Source organism: Pithys albifrons, chromosome Z (genome assembly GCF_047495875.1).
Source record: "Pithys albifrons albifrons isolate INPA30051 chromosome Z, PitAlb_v1, whole genome shotgun sequence".
NCBI lineage: Eukaryota > Metazoa > Chordata > Aves > Passeriformes > Thamnophilidae > Pithys > Pithys albifrons.
The window spans coordinates 75,918,457-75,942,857 of record NC_092497.1 but is presented as its reverse complement, the minus strand read 5'-3'; the positions used below and the strand labels follow the sequence as shown (position 1 = coordinate 75,942,857).

The 24,401-nt window shown below is 37.9% G+C and overlaps 1 protein-coding gene across 1 annotated transcript in view; it reads right to left on the bottom strand.

Moving 5' to 3' along the window:
- Positions 1-24,401, bottom strand: part of SPTLC1 (serine palmitoyltransferase long chain base subunit 1) — a 36,110-nt gene that overhangs the window by 9,428 nt on the left and 2,281 nt on the right. The window contains exons 3-9 of the mRNA XM_071580040.1: positions 13,916-14,010; positions 9,790-9,883; positions 9,298-9,370; positions 5,303-5,435; positions 3,435-3,564; positions 1,542-1,631; positions 743-850 (exon numbers count right to left, since the gene is read on the bottom strand). Of these exons, the coding sequence (XP_071436141.1) occupies positions 743-850; positions 1,542-1,631; positions 3,435-3,564; positions 5,303-5,435; positions 9,298-9,370; positions 9,790-9,883; positions 13,916-14,010 (723 nt within the window). The remainder of the gene's footprint in view (positions 1-742; positions 851-1,541; positions 1,632-3,434; positions 3,565-5,302; positions 5,436-9,297; positions 9,371-9,789; positions 9,884-13,915; positions 14,011-24,401) is intronic.

The following is a 24,401-nucleotide window of genomic DNA, read 5'->3' as shown; positions in this document are numbered from 1 at the left end:
AAATTAGTTTTTTCTTTTCTACACTTGGTAGCAAGACACTCAAAGTGAAAACAACAGGACACAGAGGAAGACAGAATGGATTCTAAGAATTTGCTATTTCATTTCCAAGCTGAACTCAGACACTATCAGAATCTAGTGAGAGGTGCTCCGCACTACAACACTGGCAAACAAAGAGCATTTCTTCCTTCCCCTCAGCCTTTGGTACCAAACAACTGCAAGGATACCGTTTTGGATTTCCAAAGTACTCCTCAGCTGTATAAACAGCACAGGAGGGAGACCTTTGAGAAAATAGTTTGGCTGAATCTGCTGATAAAGTAGAATGACAACATCTTTGAAAGAACCATTAAGATTTTATCCTAATTTTTCCCACTGGAGTAAAAGGCAATAGAGCAAAGTAGGCTGCCTATACACTGCAAGATTTTTCTGACTTACTCCTAGACCTAAATATTTCTGTGTCAGATTGACACTGCAATCGCCATCTGAGCGTCCAAAACAAGGATAGACTTATGCATTGTAAAAATTCTTCCGTTATCATCCTCACTTAAGATAAGCAAAATCATTTCAAGTAAGCACATGAAAGAAGAGTGCCCAGACTTGAAGACTTTAAGACTGATAAAGAAAAAAACCAATGTTTATATTTCTATTGTACCCTATTAAACACTGTTAATGCCACAGGTATTAGAAAACAATTGCGCAGTTTGCTTCTGTACAAATCTCTCATTCATAAAAAAAAAGCACGTACATTTATTCCAAAGTGTTCAGTAATTCCTCTTCCATGTTCTCCAAGGACTCCAAAAGAAAGGCTCTCCTCCAAAAATATTCTAACTTTGTATTTATACTTCAACTTTATCTAAATCAAAGAAAATTATACAAAATACGAGTTAAGCCCATCAGAATCTGGTAACAAAATGCATGGGGGAGATAAGGTAAAGAAAGACAAGGACAGTATTCTGAATACTGCACAAATGCCAGTTCAAGAGTTGTATTCCATCATTAAGACATTTTAAAAGCCTTCGAAATTATTCCACCATGTAATACTAGAGCAAATTTCATATATGTTCATATATAAAAAAAATTAATTTTTTTTAACAGATTATGAAATACTTTCAAAATGATACATTTTCATAGCATTTCTTCCACTGTCTTCTAGAATAGTCTTCACAAAAAGCCATTTTATACTGAACAGCAAATGTTTTCCTTGGAGTCACTGTTTCTGACAGCTGTGTGAAGGTTTCTTTGAAATGTTAACACAGTTAAATGATTCAGTATGGTACACTGTCGCTGAAAACACAATATCTTTTACTGGTTAAAAATTAATATTATAACCAGATACTAATTTCTAAGTCTCAATAGCTTCAGATCCTAATCAGAAGTTTCAAAACAAGGTCAGATTAGAGATTACCATTTCATGAACATATGAGAAAGAGGAAGGTTAACAAAAAAACTGCATGCAGAGCTTTTCTATGTAGGCTTAATTACACAATACCATTATTTCATTAACATTTCATATGTAGTTCAGAAGGCAAACCAAAACCACTTACCAACTCTGGAAGAGGGCAAATGTCTCCTGTGTTCATATACAATCCTTCCACTACAATAAACCTTCGAGTTACACGGGCCTTCCGAGGATTCTTCCGAGAAAGACATGATTTCAGTTCATATCAATTTTTGCTAACAAGCAAAGCTATAAAGCTTTTGATAGGGAAGGTTTTTTTGAAGGGAATGGTCTCTTTTTCAAAGCTGTTACTTTAGTTTAAACTAAATTTAATTTTTCATGTAACAAAAGTTGAAATGTCTCATTGGACTACTCTGTATTTTTATTTAATTTATTTTGTAATAATTTTAAAGCTTTTGACTGATAACACAAGATTTAAGACACCTTGTTTTGCAACAATTCACAACCAATCCATTTGAACTTCATCAATAAAATACAAACAATGCAACCAGAGAACAAATACTACAGATTTTGCTCTCTATTACACTGAGCATTAGTCTAAGTCTTCACAAGACTTTTCAACAGGTGGTTTGAGCACAATGCAGCACAAACTTCTCACAAATAGTATCTTCATAAAACACAATATGTAAATATTCATAACACTCAAATTACAAAGTCCCTGTCTCATCTCTGCACAACACAGGCCATAAAAAGATCTTGCACTTGTTTCTGCCTAAAATTCAGGGATGTAATTTGAGTTTTGCTGTTTTAAAATGTTATTCCCTCTGTTATTTACTTTAAACCTTATTGATATTTTCTGATATTACGTCATGCTTCTTATATTTTTCAGTTCTTGTAAAAACATTCAGAACAAAGACTCAGCAAACAGCTGTTTGACTTTTCTGAGTGATAGGTACCAAACTAGTCACAGTCCACTCCACATGCTGTACCAACTCTAGTGGTATGATCTACCCTTTTCTGGTCAGTACATCTTAATTATACACACATGGTCTGTATTAAGTTCTTGTCCACCAACCTTATGTTCACATTCAGCTAATTACATTAAGAAACTTTAACCATGTAGCTAATTCAAAGCACTCTGCTCTAACAAACCAAATGTGTTACACAAATTAGTCTGACAACCACATCTAAAAATTCATGTAAAGAGTATCTGACAGAATGTATTTGCCACGAAAATATGTTAACCAGTATGTTATCTGTAAATTTGCTATTAATTGGATCCATTACTGCTTCACATAGATGTTAAGCTGATTGATAGTTTATCTACTTTATTTTTTCTGGGAGTTATCCCAAAATCAGCTGTCTTCCAATTGCCTGTAACTTGCCAGCATTCTGTGAACAAACCATACAATCATGATAGCTATCCAGTTAATTCTTTTAAAACTCATTTAACAAAGTTATCTGTACTCTCAGTAACAGCCTTTTTGGACACCCTTTCACATTACTGTCAGAATGAGAAGCAAGCCATCAAACTGACTCAAATTCTTCAAGAGAGAGAACATCTCAAGAGTTGAATGCAAGATAGGTGAAGACCAAGTTAAAAGTCAACCACACTGACTTTATAAAGTTTGACATTTTTGTGTTGATTTTATAGTATGGCATTTGAAATGATAATTAACTTGCATGGTTAGCAGGTAAATGCAGCTGCACAAATTTCTCAGAGACCCGGAAAATGCTCTGTCACAGTCTTTAAAAAAAATTAAAATATCTCATTTCAATTACCTGCCCATAAAGACACTCCCCTACTACTAATGCCTATGAGCTCAATTCTAGTGGTTGATCAGACAAATACCAATAAATAAACACACATATTTTAAAATCATCTTAACTACATAAACAACATTAACTCTTCCATAGAGATTTATGGAAACTGAGGAAGTGCCTACAAGCACTGCATCCCTTCAATTACTTGACCCAGTAAAAAAATGTGGGGGAGAGGGTACAAGAGGGTACAAATATTTCTTCAAAGGAATGCTACCTTTTGATCTTCAGTCTCTTGTTCTTTCAACAGTCGTTCAAGGTCAGCCATATCATTATGCTTAAATAACTTGATGTTACTACGAGATGCTTGTAATCCCTTCTGAATAGCAAAACAGGCAGCTTCATCTCTGTAAATACAGTGAACACTTCTAAGTCTGCACTCGGTTTAACAACTATTCAAAGAAAGCTGGCTGTTAGGACTATCCTGCTTTTGAACAGATTTTTGGACTTAGGTGTAGATAAAACCAAATTTTTTAAAGCACTGTATATTTTATTTACATTTTGAAAATCCACTTCCAAAGTTTCTCAATTCTTCTGTGCACTACAGCCTCTAAAAGCAAGCCAAGAGGTTTTTTTCTTCAAGTGTGCACTGGTCCTTTTCTTTGCATGTGACAGCAGTTTGAGCACAATATTCCATGGACCAGGAACAATACCATGATAATCATCCCAGAAACTCCATTTGCTGTGGGTCTCAGAAAAAAAAGTTCAAAGATGCGCCTGTTACATTTATAGCACTCCTCCAAATATTCAAAGCCTCCTTTCTAACGTCCTTTGGGAAAGGACTTTAAAAATACAGATCTCTGTGTTCAAAGAACAACCCACCATTTTTAAGTGTTAGAACAGCAAATTTTGAAGGATGATGTGATATGCAATTTCACAGCTTTTTAAGTCAACCAATTCTGTAAAAGTGGCAACTAAATCAAAACTTCTGCACAGGTTAAATACTGTAATTTCAATCGAGCTGCTGTCAAATGTGGGGAGATCTTCTGGCAGTGAGAACTTGAAACAGTAGGAGACAACTAAATACAGGACACAGTGGCATCCTTGAATACTGTGCACGATCCTAGTCATTTTTCTCAAAAACACTGAGCAAACATATAATCAACATATGGCCAATAATCAAAAATGACCAAAAAGCATGATTAAATTTATGAAAGAACTTCTGCAGAGAAGCCAAATAGGCTGCAAGCTTCACACTTAGAAAAGAGAGCAGCAAAGAAAGGTTTTGGCAGAGAAATACTGAAGTATCAGTGTGTTGTGGCTTAACCACAGCAGGCAGCTAAACCCCACACAGCCCCTCACTCACTCCTCCCATGAAGAAAATGCACCAATTCCCTGCCTAAAATTCAAATGCATCAATTGAAATTAGTAGGCATTATATTCAACACAGGGATTTCTTCGTATTTTTCATAAAATGTTCAAGTTGAACTGTGAAACTGCATATCAGAGAAACATTATGGATATTAAAGACCTAAGGTACTAAAAGAATTGAAAGGTTGAAGGAAAATGCATCAACTTTTAAATAAATCTAAGGCATCTTTGGCTCTAAAAGTTGCATATTGTTAATTGTTTCTCCTGGTTTTTTACTCTTCCCTAGACAAATTAGCACTGGCTACTCTCAGGGACCAGATAGATATTGGTCTTGCCAAATCCTTTTTTTGACCCTGATAGCTCTTCTTGTATTATTTTAACATATACCAACATTTATCCAACTAATCTATTGCAAATAGGCATGAGAGGAAACAACTGCCCTGGGAAAAAAGTGAAAAGCCATCAGGAAACAGGAGAAAAACAAGTATGACTGTACAGTTTATTAAGAAGAAAATTAGGTATTAGAGTTCTGTTAGTTCTTGAATGCATCAAGTTATTTTGCTTTTTTTTCAGCTGAGTGCCCAAGTCTGCACTTTCATGATACAAGCAGTAACTGATTTCAAGTATTTGGCAAAGAAAATATATTTGAGCTTGACATACTTGATCAAAATCAGCAATATTTTAAAATGTTCAACTTAATATGATTAACAATCATGACAAATTCAAAGGAAACCTCTTTAATTTAGAATTTCCCAAGTAGAAAACAAGACTTACACAAACACGATGTCCCCTCTCTTTGAGTATGCAGGAATAGCACTGGCAATTGTTGCAAATCCATACGAGTATATAATAGCTTCCTCAGTCCTCATGAACTTTGCCAGCCGTTCTTCTAATTCTAAGTGCACATCTATTTCAGAGAAAAATTGAGAAAATCTTAGATAGCTAATTTGTTTTCATATCAGAAAGACTACCATTGCTTTTAGCAATCATCTAACGGAAGCAAACAGAACATTTATTTGTAGGAAGGGTACTGAAACCAGTAACTTCCCAAAACCCAGTTGCAACCAACCCATCTTCAGTTAAACTGACAAGTAACCTGATATTAATCACAAGTTTTGAGAGATCTGAAAATTTTTATGCAACATGTTTCTCTAATGTTCTTATGCAATGGTAGCTAAAATCTACTTGTGATTAGACCCCAAGTAAATGATGCAGGATTCCTGGACTGTGACTAGAAAGCACAGTTACTACAGTCAGACAAAAAATTATGTACTTTATAGCAATTATTGAGGTCCTATTGGCAGGTCAGTTCTTCCAAGCTGATGCTCTCACTACACAAGCACAACTATCATTATAACAGAAAACTGCTCCTGTCAGACTGCAAATCACAAACCACTTCCTGAATGCATTTCAGTCAATTGAAAAGGTCACATCTCCAAGCTAGAGATACTCACCCTTAAGATAAATTGACACACTTACAAGCAGAAACAGTTCCCAAATTGATCTGGTCAAAGTGACCCATGATAGAAATCAAATATTAAAAAGGTTATGTAAATCCCACATAGTGAGTGGATTGTTGCTGCAGAAAGGTAAGCACAGCATTAAGTATTCTGCCAAAGCAAAATAAACTGTCTCAGACAAACTGTTATTTCCATCCTCTAACTCTCTTATCACCACCTGCGTCTGCTAGCAATAGTCAGAGAATTATGCCTGTTATCAAGTGTTATTAGGGGAAACAAGATCTGAACTACTTTTGACTGGGGGAAATAATGTTTTGTTGGAGTGTCAAAGGCCACATACACAATTTAATGGAAGGATGGTCTTGTCATCTTTTTCAGGTTTTCAGGTTGCATCCTTCTTACTGAGCTTTATTCAGCAACAACCACCACTACAGTAGCCAAGGCTGAAGTAAAAACAGTGGGCAAAAGAAGTATTGTCAGCAATAACAGCAAATGAATATATTCAGATTTATCCTGCAGATAAAATTTTAAAAGCCTTATGTTGGGGTCATCATTTGTGGCACTGAAGAGGGGGAGTTAAATGATGGTCTGCACAGAGCAGGCACAGCAGCATCAGAAGGTTTGAACAAAGAGCTCAGCATTATTTTTAGTTACAGCTTCACCTTTTATCTCTTCTTGTATCCAACATCTCATGACACTATTGGCTAGTCATTTCAGCTAAGCATACATGGAAACGTTCTACTGTCTACAAGGTATCCCACATTCCACAGGTGGCTCTCTGCTCCTTAAGGGTGCACTTATCAATTACCTCAGACAGGAGATACACACTGTCATCCCCACAGCCTAAGTAAATTCTGTCAAGGGCATGAACATTTGCGTTCAAAATGACACAAGGCTGATGCACAATTATATAAGTGAATGAATGCTTTGTATAACTGTGAGGTTGGAAAGTGTTAAGGCAGTATACTTAAGATCTCATCGTGATAAAAACAGAGTAACTATCTGGCTCTCTTATTCTTTGTTTTAATGTTTAGCTTTGGTCTGGTTACATCACTCAGATTAGCCTAGCTTAACTGAAAACTGCAACCACCACCTAAAGTAAACTTGGACAGAGACAGATAAGACTGGAACAGCTTATGAATTATGAAACCTTAATAAAGATAGATAATATTGTTACTAACTGCTATGACGAGCCTACTTTAGAGCCTTGCATGTGCTCACAGGCAAGTCAAAAGCAGAAGTGAGACCAAATCCCACATATTTTATTTGACAGGTAGACCCAATCCTCACAGTACTACAAACCTTGTGTCTGATAAGCAATCAACAGTAGCCTTAAAAACCCCACCACCAAACAAGTGATACACCACTCACCTGTCATTATGGAGAAAATAACCACAAACAATCAGTTCCGTGTGAATATACAGTTATCTCAAGCTCATCAGAGGATGAAGGCACAAATACAATTTTCAGGAATAAAACACAAAGGAAAAATGTCTCAATAGGGACTCACTAAATCTATTCAATAACTTCAAACTGGCACAGGTACATAGAATCAAGTCTGCACTCAAAACAAATTATACCAGGATGTCTATGTTTCAAATAAGGAGATTTATAATATTGATAGGAAACACCAGCTCCTAAAAGGGAAGAAGTCTGAGCAGTAACAACTGAGAATTACCAAATAAATTCGACATATTTAAGAAAGAGGAAACTGTATATTTCTGCACAGAACATGACTTATTTACTAAAGTCACAACACATGAAAAATTGTGTGAAAAGTTTACATCACACAATATTAATGATGCAAGAAGTGTTCTCAGATTCACAATCCTGCAATACTCAAATGTTACAGGTCAGATGAAAATGGGAAGACAGTCTGGGATTGAACAAGTACAGCAGAAGTTTGTCTCCCATTTCACATCGAGTCTCCATTACTGTATCTGTAAAAGATGGTATCTCAAATAGGTGAGTATAACATCTTTTCTAGTGACGTCATACAGCCATACCACAGATCAGATCTGCTACTTTGTGAAATGAAGCACCTACAAAACTCAGAAGCCAATGAACAGCAAAGCTACACAGTTTGCAACTCAAGATTAGACTTCCAAGGAGGACAGAAAACAAGCCAAGGAATTTCTCACTTACCAGAGAAAGTCAACTTTTAGCTAGTCTGTTTCAAACAATTATTAGACAGAAACAAAGTGAAAGACTTCAAAAAACTTAAAACAAACTTGGACTCAAAAGGTGGGATGCATTAGTGGTTTGTTTTTTTCAGGGGCAGAGGGGGAAAGTCTGTATGAATTCTAACAGGCTGCTGCTGAACTGTGATTGGTGACGGAATCCTAAAACTTTCCTAAAAGCTCTACCTCTCCCAATCAATACCAGTACCTTCCTTAAAAACGAATTATGGTTCTAAGCTAATGAACAATCTGTAAGACTGATATTAAAGAGACAACCCTGTTCTGATATACAGACTTCTTCCAAATCAAATGAAGTACCCAGCTGATCACCTAAAGTACTAGCCTGATGAACCAAGAAAAGTTATGTTCTTGAATTCAAGTCAAGGCTACAGGAAGCCTACTCTGAAATAACTTTGAGTATAGACACACTCTGAATTCCATCACCTCTGCAAAGAGACTGGAAAGTTCACACGATGAGTTGATGGTTTCAGTCTGCAACTCTGCAGATATTCATGTATTACTCTTAGGTTTACATGGTTTACACGCAAAATATAAATGCCTGTAAAGAACTATTTCCAGGGCTTGGTGCTTAAAAACTTCCTTCTTTTTAAAAAGAATGAAAAGGCACCCCACCTGAGTAACACCTGGCATGTCATAAAACCTCTCAATTACAACACTGAAGTGATCAGTAATGGAAAACTTCACTTTGATTACAACACTAGATAAACCAGTCATCTTAATCACAGAAATCAGACTGCCCTCTTGTGGTCTACTCAGAAACCCTAATTTACACTTTTATTTACACTTAACATTCACCATGCTTTATTAATTCTAATAGGTTTATTTTCTCTTTCTACTATGGTGACCGAAAATAAAACAGATCATAAAAATTGCAATTCTCCTCCTGGATTACCATTAGAAAGAGTAAGAAAGTAGATGAAATAATAAGAAATCAAGCAAGGAAAAATAAATGCTACCAATCCTCAATAATTACAGTGAGATGTGTGTTAGAGGATAACTGTTCTTCAAAGCAGCAGAAATAATTTGTTGCTTATATACAGGATTATTTTGGCTGACTTACCAAACTAGTCTAAGCACCTTTAAAGGTAGAACAAAGAAAGTTACTCACCAAAAGTACCATAGAATCCTCTCGGTCCACAAGTGCCAACACCATATTTCTTCAGAGATGCCTGGGCTGCACTCTTTAACAGGAAAGAATTACAGGAAATATTTTTACACCTCATCCATGGATAAGCTTTTGAGACACATAACATGAGACCTGCTTTACATAAAGTGCAATAATGTACTGATTTCTAAGAATTAATTTCACATCATAACTATTTGAGACAAGTCTTTAGGCATAATTTGCTTTAAATAACTTTAATACTTAAGCACATTAAATACTACTTTAACTTGATAATCAGCTAGTATGCAGAAAGTGCACCAAGATTAGACTTCAGCAAAAAATAAAAACTTTAACAGCACAAAATTACAAGGTTTATAATCTTCCTTTGTATGTTCTTGATGAAGTTCGTCCTTGCTGAAGTTATTCTTTATGTCAAGATAACACACAAAGTAAAGGAGGAATAATCACACAAATACAGTAATTGGAAGACCTCACCTTAACCTTTTCATTATCCAAAAGTCCAAGAAAGTTAAATGATGCAAAGTTTACACATTCCTTGCCATTAACAGTGATTATATGGGTGGGAGGGCTGAAAAAGAATTAAAGACCTGTCGTTATGAATGAACAGCTACTGTTTCTATAAACAGTCAAACAGCACAGTTTTGTTTTTCAATAACATCAGGCACACAGATTTTTCAAGTCTCTTCTTCAACTTCTTCCTTTGCAGCTGTCAATCAATATTAGTGTCAAGTCACAAATACACTACTGTACTCAGCAAAAACACTATTCCTGCAATTTAATAAAGAAACTGCTAATATGTATCTGAGATATTTAATAATTCCTTGTTGAAAATGCAACCAATAGGAAGTTGACTCCAGAGGAGATAAAGCTTTTTCTTTAAAATCCAAGTGATACGTATTTGCAGGAAGGAATCCTACAAATAAAAAGGAAATTTCATTGCTCTCACTTCCATGAGAAAAGTGAATTTAAAACCAATGTTTTTGTCATAAAGCAAACTCACAATACCAATCTTGTACTCACAGGGCTACTGAAATATAGGTAGTAGCTATAAGTAGACAATAGTGTTGTATTAGCTATCACCTCAAGCCTCTAATTCTGTTTGAGCAGTAAACACAGGAAACACAAAGTGTGAAAACACACATTATTAGCAAATGAGCATGAGCACAATATATATGAAGCAAAGGGCAGAGAAATTTTCTGTCCTAAAAATGTATGATTTAGATAAAGCTGTTAAAAATTGAAGAAATAGTTATTACCTCTAATCACAAGCATCATGTCTGTATGCTTCATTCTATAAGCAAGCTTGTTTTACAAATTATACACATACACAGACACTTACAAATACAACAAATTCAAAAGTTTCCATTAATGGCTCAGAGTGTTGAGAAGTCCCAAATCCATGTTAAACATAAAACCTTATGTCTGCCCATTTCTGTGTGCAGCACCAAATATTACAGTTGAGATCCTATACTATTCCTCAGATACAACAGTTCTAACAAGCTTTTCACAGGTGGAAATTAGCACTAAGCAATTTTCTCTATCAAAATTAAACAGGGCTCCTCAAATGTTAAATGTCTGTGCACAGCTGCTCCAAATCTGGTGGCTGACAATGTCAATGGGTACATTTGGTGTACAAAGCAAATAAACTTAAGTACAAACTATTCACTGCATATTAGGAAAAACACCGAACTGCTTCAAATTTCCTTCAAAAAACTCCATTATTTTGTTTTATATCTGTTCTCTTTAAAAAATTAAGCCCATTGGTTGCTTCACCTAAGCAATGGCAAAAACTTACAGAACAGATTTGGAAAGTTTTCTGCTAACACAGTGTATGTGCCGAGCATCTTTTGAATGCTGAACCTGCCCCCACAAAGGAGCTATCAATGCAGAGCATCTTCTGCACAGCAGCAGTATTATAGAAATGTGCAGCAAAGTGTCTTGGGGAACTGACTGACAGTAAAAACACACCTGAATCTGTTCATCTGTCTAGGTGATCAAGGAGCTGTACCAAACTCTGGATGTCCGATTAAACGAAACAACTACGTAGGTTCACAAGCACAAACAGACATATATACACACACACACACACACACACACACACACACACACACACACAGACACACACATGTATACTTATGTATTTTGGCACTATCATGAGATTCTGTATAGTCCCAGCATATTATCAAATCTGGTAAATTCACAACAATTTCCGCCACAGCTCCACCTCTCAAACCTAAAACACACACTAATGTTCACCAACAACTTGGCCCTTACAAAGCTGCAGCCCTCATGAAAACAGAGCCACACTTTGTTACCAGAATTTTACCCAAACCTTCTAAAGGAACACTCCTGATTAGGCAGAAAACACTAAAGGAAAAGCTTATTTCCGTGAATAATTATAAACAAAACACGGATGCTGACAGCATCATAAAACCTGCCTTGCAATGTCAAAAATAATTAGTCTTCGCAAAAGGAGAACACTGAAACACTTAATTTCTTTATCTTTTCATGTATCTCCCTTCCTGTAGCATAACACTGTTCATTAGGTAATAAACAGAATTTCAAGCTATATTCAAAAAGCTTGCAAGCAAATCCTTCAGGAACTGTCTTTTTAAGAACTGAAAGCATGCCAACTGTTCTTGGACCTGTTGCTTAAATGTTGCATGTATTCAAAAATCACTTGAAGACAATAAAGAAGCCACCATGATGTGACTTATTTTAAAGCATAACAAAAATCAGTATTAAAATTTTGGAGATGTACTGCTTTAGGAAATAGATTTACATTTTCTGAGTAAGTTCTTGTACGACTAAGTTGTCTTGCATAGGCTAGTTCACAGAAAGGCTACTACAAGAAGTAACTAATATCTTGACTGTCAAGGGTAACTTCTTCACCATTGATTCAAGATGGATCACTTTTTCTGTTTGGACAAGTCTCTGCATTTTTGGCTTTGCTTATCATTTGGCAGCTTCCCTGGGATTATGCAAGTGTTCAGAAGGAAGGAGCATATTAACACAGGGCACAGACAGCATTGCATATGGAGGGAGGAGGAAGTCTGCCTCCCACACACAGTGGGTCAAATTTTTTGAAGTATTTGTTGTTTTCAAAATGGTTATGAGCTTTTATAAACCCTATCCACATATACTATAAATATGCAGTATTACTAAGATTAGTGACCTGGTAAGGCTCTGGAAGGGGTTGCTCGGAGAAGCTGTGGATGACTCATTCCTAGAAGCAACACGCAACCTGGTCTAGTGGAAGGTGTCCCTACCTACGACAAGAGGGTTGGAATGAGAGGATCTTTAAAGATCTCTTACAACCCAAACCAGTTTATTATTAGGATTTCTGTAAATCAGCATTCACAATAGACATTAAGACATGCAAATCACTGAAAAACAGACTACCTCAACAGCATGAACAGAGTCACTCTAAAATCAGGATGTAGACATTTTTCTTTCTGTATTAATTCTGATACATGGGCTAAGCTCATACTCAAAGTTACAGTTCCATAGCTGTTAAGCAACTTGAGGGAAAGCAGTCACTTCGCAGTGGAAATACACGACAAATGTCAAGTTTTCCCCACAGCCAGTATTAAGTTTAACAGCCACAAGATATTAACATTTTGTCACAATGTATTTCCTAGATGTAAGCACTGGAAAGTTCTACATAATTAAACATTTTCTGAATCACTCTAAAAGATACATTTGTTCAGTTTCTTTTTAAACATCAAACACTAACTCCACAGTACTGCCTGTTTCCAAATTCTGAATAATAACAGAAGGACTGTTCACATCACAGTTGATTAAAACAGACACTCCTTTTCTACGGCAGACTTTTTTGTGGTGGCAGAACTATCAAAATGGACCTCACTGTGACAGCAAATAATGGTACTCTGTCACTAAATTATTTCAAACTATTAGTGTTTCTGGAAGGATATTAAAGTGGATATTACGGTACAATAAATCATATTATGGTAAAAGTTACTAACATATAAACCTGGAACTTGTGAGAAGAAATGTCAAAACAATTTCTGAAATACTGTGAGTCTTGCCTATGTCAGTACACATTTTAAATGCCTTGTAACATGCAACAAACTAATGCTGAGCCATAAACTCCTCACAAAACAGTATTACCATCCAGCATCTCCAATTCTGATTGTCCATAGAGGAACAGCTTTTCATGACGTGCCAAATGGCTAGACACAGAAGCAGTTTCTTCTTAAATGAGAAACAAGAAGGCGGTAAACCACTTTTGGAGGTCCAAGTCCACACATTCAGAAAAAATGAAACAAATTACTACCAAACAATACAGACTCAGTGGAGGCAAAGATACAATATTAATTCCAACCCCTAATACTGAAAAAAAGAATTAATGAAAATACATAAAATAAGAAAGTTGTTCTTAGTAAGACAGTCTTCATAATGTTTCAAAACCAAGACCATCTCTTCAGTGGCAAATTCAGATGTGCTGTATAAAAAAGCAATTCATTTATGAAAAGTTTTAAGGATATGAAAATGCTTTGTAAGCAATTTTGCTTAAAAATATGGACATCAAGTATTTGAGGTTTTTAAAAAATAAATAAATTATTTTGGTTACATTTACCCTGAAACAATGTTGTAATTGAGAGCTGGGTGATCTTTTGGCACAGGAGGTACAAGCGGCTCTGGCTGCCATTCTTCAATCAACTCTTCTTTTTCCTGATCAGGGGAATAGAAATAACTGTTGAAAAAGAGAATTCCCCTAGAAAATACACTGTACAATAATAAACATTTGATAACAATTGCATTAGAAATTATGTATGCTAGTACCTATCACCTTTCTGAGACATTTAGAATTGCTATTATCTCAGGATGTTCAAATGGGGGGCTCTGAATTCTTGAAAAGGAAGAAGATATAAAGAAACAGACCAGTTGCGCCTGTGAACTAAGGATTTTATAGGATAATAAAGAGATGAGATACTAACATGGTGTTCCTGTCAAATTTTAATGAATTTCAATATGTTAATTATAAAATCCTCCTCTACAGTTTATGTAATTGAATACAAGTTACATAAAAACTGACTATAAATCACCTCACTTTACATTCTCAAGTCTTCAACAGTGCTGTTTCAACAACAGTGGCATTAAAATACTTAGCAAAGTAACAAGTATGTGAGCAGGATACACTGGACAAAACCTGCCAAATGCTCAAGCAAAGGTAACGACTATCAAAGCACCGATCCCACAGCTACCCATAGAGGAACACTGAGTGTACAGTAACTTTCAAAGTGCTTTTAGACTACTTGGAAAAGACTTGGTTATACGATTTTTCTGAAGGACATACAGTGGACCAGCAGAACAAGTGCATTAGACTAGTTCCCCATAAATTAGCCACCACTCAGGTAACGCACCAAAACCATCGTTCATACCATGAGAGCAGAACTTTCACAGAGGATTATTTACTAGTACAGCAATACACACCTGATAACCTGTGGATAACACACTAACTTCAAATGGTATGACTACAATGACTCTGTATTTCTGGATTTCAAAAAGGCTGCTTATGCAAAGTTGCTTATTCCAATAACAAAATATTAAATTCTGCAACTTATTTTTAAAAACACCACAGCAATATTTTTCCCTATCTTTTTCCAAATATACTTTTCAAAGCTTTTGAAGTACAAAACCAAACTAAGATATTAAAAAAAAAAAAGGAAATTATATTTAACAATACAATTAGTTTCCTGCATTTTTGTCACTTTCCTTTTGGGAAGCTAATAAGTAACTTTGTTTCCAGATATTTCCAGAGTATTAATTAATATCCCAGGAAGTCCACAAAGGCTGATTTCTGAACACGAATGCAAATTTCAAGAGCCTTGCATTTGAGATCCTTTTTACGTGAGCACAGTCACTAGCGTTTTTAATATTCTGCAGAAGTACTTTAATTATCTTTTTATTTAACATTTTCATGTTAGTTTATTACTGAAATTTAACCCATGGGGCATACATTTTAAAGAAATAAATTGCCATTAATGTGTGTAATGTGTGTAAGAGAACTCAATATAGTCAATATTTTGAAGTGGCTACATTTACGTCAGAAAAGATGTTTAGTTTCTCTGCCCATCATTGGATAGACTCCAGCTGGAGCCTTCCACACAGTTATATATGTGATGAAATGCTGTTTCACATATTAAGGAAAACAATAAAGTTGAGGGGGTTTATTATTTTACCCTGTACTAGTGCCATTCATAGTATGTCAAATAGCAGATTTTAATGCTTCAATTTAAAAAATGCCAGCAGGTAACTAAGCACCAGAGAAAAGAACAATGATAAATTAGACAGTGCATAAATACTATTGACTACTATTTATTACTGCATTCTATTAGAAACCCTCAGGTTTGATATGACTCAGTAAATACAACAAAAACCCTATGAGAGCAACTTAGATGATGACACACCCTAAAAAGATTAACATGCAACACAGTATCCAAATTGTGCAAAAATGAGTACCCAAATTCAGATTAATCTCAGAGCAGAACCACAACCACAGCCAAAGGCAGACAGAGCTAATTCCATCCTTGTCTCACAACATTAGTGTGCATTTCTATACCACATCATTATCTGGTGAGGGGGAAAAAAATTGAAGACATAATTTTACACTTAAGTCTGCTGACCCACAGCACTACAAGTCAGCAGCTGCTACAGCAGAGTCCTCTCTCCGTCACACATTCCTGTTCCATGTATTAGCAGAGGCAGTTACAAAATCAGACAAAAACCTTATTCAGATCCAAGTGAAAAATAACTCAGCAAAAGATGGATGGGATGTACAGCTAAACTAGAACCCACAACAAAGCAGTCTCAACTCCAGCCTAGACTGGCTGATGCTAATGGGAAACTATAGTCCGACTTAAAATTCCCCAGCAGTATCTTATACCTTTCCGCAAGATTTCAAACAGACTTCTGACAATCATAAGGCAGGATATGTGCTCATGCTGCCTTCACTCTGCTCCTACAGCAGTCCGTACAGTAGTCATTGTCAAAAGGTCCCAAATCCTTGATGTAAACAGTTCTTCATTCATTTTAGAGCATGGGTTCGTGGCTGGGGTTTTTTCTGTTCTGTGGTTTTGGGGGGCCCAGGGTTTGGGGGGTTTGCTGGTTTTTTTGTTTTGTTTGGGGTGCTTTTTTGGGAGGGTGTTGGGGTTTTTTTCATTTTAATTAGGCAGCAGAATAAACACACTGAAAAGTGTTGCAGCCTGTCAGTTATGGAAGGATAAATAAGAAAAGCATTAGATGACATCAAATGCCTTACAAGGGAAGGACTCGGGAAGACGGTGTTTCTTCTGTTCAAAATCTGAATACAGAGAACATTTGAACAGCTTTTATACAAAATAGTTCAAAGGCAGAGAAGGCAACATAACATCACCTTTCTTCAAAGAAGGCAGAATCAAAGCTGTGTAATCACGTGCTTTTATTTTTCATTGAAGTCTATTTTTTCGAACTAAGTGTGCAAAATATCAAACAGCTGAGTAACTGAAGCACAAGTTCAATTAAAATATCTTTGCCATGAAGTCTAGTAGTAAGAACAGTAGTATTTATAGATGAACACTATAACTACAATAAATTAGCATAGACCAGGTGCAACTGAGAATCTAAAGATAAGGAGTAATTCCTTATTACCACTTCTTTCCCCCATTCATACGAAGTTCAAGAAGTTTCTACTCTTCCCTTGAGAATGTTTGCTGCAGACAAACTAACAGCACAGGGGACACATCACAGATGAGATGTGGCAATATCCTGATTTTCCTCTTAACACAACTTAGAACATACACAAGTCTAATCCTCATTTCAAATAACACCATTTCATTAATTCTAGCCCACATTTTACCACCACATCCATTACACAGCATTTTCCTTTTTGATGGACATAGGAACATAAAAGACAACTATTTGCATGTTTTCATCTTATGTCTTCTGTTTTCACAAGTACTTAGCACAGACAGTAGTTTACTGAAAGCTTCTGTGATAGAAGTTCCTTTACTATGGTGGGGGATTGGAGGTATTGATGACAAAAATGAGTACAAATTTCAATCCCAACCAGCCATCCACTGCAGACAGCACAGTCCAAACTCCTTCCATTCACCAAAGCATCTCCACACACTAGTCTGATGACTATTTAGGGCAAACACAAACATCTCCCTCTGACCAAAAAGACAAAGTAGATACAGACTTTCATGTAGTGACCCCACATCAGAGCACTTTCATCTTCTACCTCCTAAACAGGCCAAATGTCACACCACTATTAATCAGAAAAACTTTAATCTTCAAACATATACAGAAACTAGATTTTTAATTCACACTGTAACATCCTCAATATATAATTGATTTACTTATTTCTCTTTAGACCACTGCACTGAAAATATCCACCTGATAAAAACAATGAACTCAAAACTTTTTATTTCCAGTCTCTTGGACTGTAATAAAAGTGAACTCATCTCTCACTCTTCCTCTTTCTCTTTTATAATAGTTTTTAATTTATATAAGCAACAAATAGACTATAAATAACATTATAAAACATATATATATGTTACAGCTAATATAAACACTAAAATATATGTTTGCAAGCATTTATTTTATAATTTCTTTTATAAATTATAATATATGAACTTTTTCATACATTTAGCTTTAGGCTTTCTGGCTCTCTGAACCCTAACTCAAACTTCTAATCAAAGTTTTGTGCTAAGGCTGAAGTCCCCACTTCCATGGGTGTCTCAGATCAGAAAGTGTGTTGAGCAGAAATGTTGGTGTCCCAGGCATGACTTTTCCAGCCCAACTACCCCTTGGACTCTGGAGTTTCTGGTTCTCTGAAACTGAATCCTATACATAATAGAATCTTGCATACATTTGTGTATATGCATAAAAACATTTTAAATACACCTATCTAAATACATAGAGATGCCCACACATACATACAAAATGGTATTGGGTTGGTTGTATTTTATTGGTTGTGGGGTTTACTTTTTAAATTTTTGGGTAAGAAAAATACTTGGGTGTAAACACATTCAACCCAAATTATTAAAAAAGTTGCCTTGTGACCCTCCTTCTTAAGAAGGGGTAGGAATTTTGTTCATACAATACCATACACACATCTGTCTTAATATCTAAAGATTAATAATATTTTTATTTATTAATCCTCAAAACCCAGGTCTTCAGTTTAACAGTATTTATAGACTCACATATCATCACAGCATAAACTAGCACAAATAATGCCCATACTAGCTAGAAATTTCTCTCTTTCAAATTATGCTGAAATACAAGAGAAATTTTACCTACACAGGGAGTCTTGGTTTAAAATCACTGAAAACCTTTACAAGAACTAACTACACCTGCTCTTCTATGTAGAACAACATCTGATTAGTCTGTGAATGCTGTTCCTGCAAGACAGAGCTGTTGTCTACGTATTTTTCAGCCTTGCATTAAACATTCACCTCCAACAGGAATTTCCCCCCTCCTGACTAGTAACACTCAAATAAAACACTTCCCATGTGACTACAGCAGTAGGAATTCTAAAAGCAAAGAAAACAACTATTCCTCCCATTTACAAATGGTAAGATGTGACTACTAGTAGAACTTCAGAGATTTTGAGAGAAAAGTTCAGTATCCCTACTGCAGAGTAAAATCATAGAATCATAGAATCGATTGGGTTGGAAAAGACCTCCAAGATCATCGAGTCCAACCCTTGGTCCAACTCTAGCTCATTTACTAGATCATGGCACCCAGCGCCACGTCCAATCTGCATTTAAAGATCTCTAGGGATGGTGAATCCACCACCTCTCCGGGCAGCCCATTCCAATGCCTGATTACTCTCTCTGTAAAAAATTTTTTTCTGATATCCAACTTAAATTTCCCCTGGCAGAGCTTAAGCCCATGCCCCCTTGTTCTATTGCTGAGTGCCTGGGAGAAGAGACCAGCCCCCACCTGGCTATAACTTCCCTTCAGGTAGTTATAGACAGTGATGAGGTCACCTCTGAGCCTCCTCTTCTCCAGGCTAAACAACCCCAGCTCCCTCAGCCTCTCCCCATAGGACTTGTGCTCCAGTCCCTTCACCAGCCTTGTTGCTCTTCTCTGGACCTGCTCCAGCATCTCAATATCCTTTCTGAACTGAGGGGCCCAGAACTGAACACAGTACTCAAGGTGTGGCCTCACCAATGCAGAGTACAGGGGAAGGATCACTTCCCTGGTCCTGCTGGCCACGCTATTTTTCATACAGGACAGGATCCCATTGGCCTTCTTGGCCACCTGGGCACACTGTTGACTCATGTTGAGCTTCCTGTCAATTAGTACTCCAAGGTCCTTTTCTGCCTGGCTGCTCTCCAGCCACTCTGTGCCCAGCCTGTAGCGCTGCAGGGGGTTGTTGTGGCCAAAGTGCAGGACCCGGCACTTGGCCTTGTTGAACTTCATCCCATTGGAATCAGCCCATCTCTCAAGTCTATCCAGATCCCTCTGCAGAGCCCTCCTGCCTTCCAGCAGGTCGACACTCCCTCCCAACTTGGTGTCATCAGCAAATTTGCTGATGATGGACTCAATCCCCTCATCTAAATCATCAATAAAGATGTTAAACAGGACTGGACCCAACACAGACCCCTGGGGAACACCACTGGTGACTGGCCGCCAGCTGGATGCAGCTCCGTTCACCAGCACTCTCTGGGCCCGACCCTCCAGCCAGCTCTTAATCCAGGAGAGGCTACACTTGTCTAAGCCATGGGCTACCAGCTTTTTCAGGAGTATATTATGGGAGACAGTATCAAAGGCCTTGCTGAAGTCCAGATAGACCACATCCACAGCCTTCCCCTCATCCACCAGGTGGGTCACCTGATCGTAGAAAGAGATCAGGTTGGTCAGACAGGACCTGCCCCTCCTAAACCCATGCTGGCTGGGTCTAATCCCTTGTCCACCCTGAAGGTGCTGTGTGATTGCACTCAGGATGAACTGCTCCATAACCCTGCCAGGCACAGAGGTCAGGCTGACAGGCCTGTAGTTGCCAGGGTCCTGCTTGCAGCCCTTTTTGTGGATTGGGGTGACATTCGCCAACCTCCAATCATCTGGGACCTCCCCAGAGAGCCAGGACTGTTGGAAGATGATGGAGAGCGGTTTGGCAAGCTCTTCTGCCAGCTCCTTCATCACCCTGGGATGGATCCCATCTGGTCCCATAGACTTGTTAGGATCCAGCTGGCTCAGTAAGTCGGTCACTATTTCCTCCTGGAATACAGGAGGGGTATTCAGCTCCCTCTCCCTGTCTACCAGCTCCAGAGGCCAGTTGTCTTGAGGGCCACCTGTCTTACTGGTGAAAACTGAGGCAAAGTAGGTGTTAAGTACCTCAGCCTTCTCCTCATCTTCCTTAACTATATTTCCCTCCAAGTCCAACAGAGAATGGAGGTTTTCCTTGCCCCTCTTTTTGTTATTAATGTATTTATAAAAGGACTTTTTGTTATCCCTAACTGAAATAGCCAAATTTACTTCAAATTCCACTTTTCTTTCCCTAATTTTTTTCCTGCATGACCTAGCTCTATCTGTAAATTCTTCATAAGTAGCCAGCCCTTTTTTCCATAGTCTGTAAACTTTCTTTTTATCCCTGATTTCTTGCAGAATCTCCCTATTTAACCAAGCTGGCTGTCTTCCCCTCCGGCTGGCCTTTCGGCACACTGGGACAGCCTGTTGCTGTGCATTCAAAATCTCCCTCTTAAAACATGTCCATCCCTCCTGGACCCCCTTACCTTTAAGGGTTGTTTCCCAGGGTATGCTCTGAATCAGTTCTTTGAATAGGCCAAAATCTGCTCTCCGAAAGTCCAAGGTAGAGGTTTTAATGGTGACTCTCCTTACATCCCTGAGGACTGAAAATTCTATTATTTCATGGTCACTATGCCCCAGGCGGCCTCCAACCACTACATCATCTACCAGCCCCTCTCTGTTTGTAAATAGTAGGTCTAGCAGGGCCTTCCCCCTGGTAGGCTCATTTACCAGTTGATGAGGGAAATTGTCCTCTATACACTCCAGGAACCTCCTTGACTGCCTCTTCTCTGCAGTATGAAGCTCCCAGCAGATATCTGGCAGGTTAAAGTCACCCACAAGAACAAGGGCTGGAGATTTTGAGACATCTGCCAGCTGCTTGTAGAATAATTCATCCCCTTCATCATCCTGGTTGGGTGGTCTGTAACAGACACCCACAAGGGTGTCAGCCTTGTTGGCCTTGCCCCTGATTCTGGCCCACAGGCACTCAACCTTGTCACTGCTGACCTCAACTCCTGTACAGCACCTTCCTTTCATGCATGGTTAGACGATGCCGTGCAAATTCCCACAGCCTGTTTCAGTCCTCATTGTCACTTTGCTCCTCTGTAGGTTTTACTTTGCATGAAAAGCCCATATCCATCTATGTCCAGGATCCTGCCTGGTCATAGACTTATTTATGCTTCCCACAATGCCAGGAACTGACAGTGTCAGAGATGTACTCCACCTTTTTAGTTACTTATTTGGGAGATCTTGTTATTTTGAATCAGTAGGAATACATACAAACACTGCTATCAAATGATGACAGTCAATCAGTTGGAAGCTGATTTCTACACTGAATTTCGTAGTACTCTTGCTACACATTTGACTGGACCCAGAAGCCACCTTCACAGTGGATTTCTTCACTTTTTTAGAAGTGTGACTCCTAAGTGCACTAGGTTGCACAATGTATCATCTGCTTCTGGTTCCCCAGGACAGACGTGTTCCAACAGATCACATTAAGATGGCTGTGCAATAGTGGTATTCTTCATTAACATTTATTACACAGAACCAGCTCTGCTCTGTCAGCATCCTCAACAACAATTCACAGAGAAGCTTCAAGTACCACCACATGAGAAGCTGGCATAAGGTAGTGTAAGCTCTAACCACCTGAGCTGGCCCATATCTAGTGGCTTTCTGGTGTGGTGAAGACTGGACACCACAGCACAACTCAAACTAGAACAAGTCAGAAGGCAAATGAGCAGTCTCCTTGCTGGCACGTTACTGCACGTAGCTCAACACACACACACACACACACACACACACACACACACACAAGCCTGGCTGCGTGGGGTCCCACATTTTATGAAAGACTGTACAGGCTCTGGCTGTGGTGATGGTAACTTTCTTTGTAGCAGCTCGTATGTTTGTAAAACATGCATGTGTTTTACATCTGTGACCAAAACAATGCTGGTAACACACTAAAGTTGTAGCATTTGCTGGACAGTCTGCACAGTGCTACAGCCTTCTGTTTCACACTGTCCCCACAGAAATAGACTTGTGGATACCCTAGAGACAGAGAGGGGACACAAATCAGGCACAAGACCTGAACTAACCAAACATGTATTTCATACCATATGATGTCACACAGAAATAAAAGGGAGAAGAAGGGGTTTAGAGAAGACAGACATGTTTTCCCTGGGAACTTGCTGGTACTGGTCCATTCACAGGAGGTGTTGAATGACCACTTTCACATCACTTGTCTTGTTCCTCTCGTCCACTTTTCCATTGCTTATTAAATATTTTTTTATTTACTCACAAGGTTTCTTGGTTTTACTCTTCCTTTCCTGTGTGAGCAGCTGTGCAGTGTTAAGCTGCCTACTGGAGTTAACCTGTAACCCAGACTAGTGTCAGTTGTCTGTGGACTTTTAGTGATGACTAAGGAGGAGGAATGTCTCTGTGTTCTCCACAGCTATTCCCCTACAGAAAGTAAATGAACTCTTTTCACAGCAATTATCTACCTTGTAGAAAAACCATCACTCAATGCCTCTGATGTAACAGTTTGTTTTACCTCCTCCAGCTGTAGAAGAGATATTCACACTCTGACTTCACTGCTGCTTTTAGGTTTACTTCCAATAAACTATCTGTAGACAAGACATTCCCTTCCAAATACAGTTCTCCAATGGAAAACACTACTTTCAACTGCAGCAGTCAACAGGAAAGCCAGTTACACTAACCTGCACCTCATTCATGGTTAGCCAACCTGAACAAACCATCAGAACTGAGAGAATTCCCCCATGCCGTTTTTTCACATCAAGATAAAGGTAACAAAAAGCTAGAGGTGTTTTAACACCTCAAGTCAAACCCTCTCCTGCAACATAGCTCACAGCACTCCTCAATTTTTTTCTTCTGTACCTTCCAATGCAAATCAATGTATCTAGTCTATATGAAATGCAATTCTTGCTCACTTTGGATTTTTTCTAGCATTCACATTCCTTTTCACCCTTTAACCTCAGTAAAGTTTGTATAAATCTCATCAGAAGAATCACAGCAATAAAGTTTTTGCATGCTTCTGTTTTTCAGAAAGCCTGTTAACTGCTGTTCTGTCAGTGAACTTTAAAACTGTCATCCTGCAAACAGAGGGTTATTTAAGCATAAACCATTTCCAAATGCTTTTCCCTCTTCTGATCCCTTTCCAAGCTCCTGCTTCCACTGAACTTTAGCAGACCAGTCACATGTGTAATCTCTGAAGTCTTCATTGCCCCCAGGTGAGAAAACACAGAAGAATTTTCTTCCCCACATATCACTGTTAGAGGTTTGTCTAAGCACTTTCTAAATACCTCAATTTCCGCAAAATGGTCTGTGACAAATGAATACGACAACGTGCAGTTGGATGGCAACATCCAAGATGCACATTGAGACACCTGAGTGAAATCCAACTTTGAAAGGAAAATGTAGTGTTCAGCTTTTTCAGGTCACCAATTATGCAACAGATGCAAAGAGCCTTTTCCCACCATCTTCTAGAAGAGAGAATGAACATTTAAAAGAAAAACAAATTATCCTTCAAAGTAGCAGAGATCAAAACCATCTGATGCAGGAAAACTCTTACTAAATGAACTACACTAGTTTCTTGATTGACATTCAGAGAACACTGTAAAGCTGCAACATATCTTCCTAGATGATCTGAACACTACATGTTTCACTGCACTGGAGCTCCATTTGTGTTCACTCCTCCTCTGTATGTTCTTTTTATTAGACAAATACATTCCCAAGGAAGAAAACTGCTGCTGAACTACGAAGTTTTGAGGAACCTACCGTAAAGTCTCAGAGTTATTACTCACAGACACCAT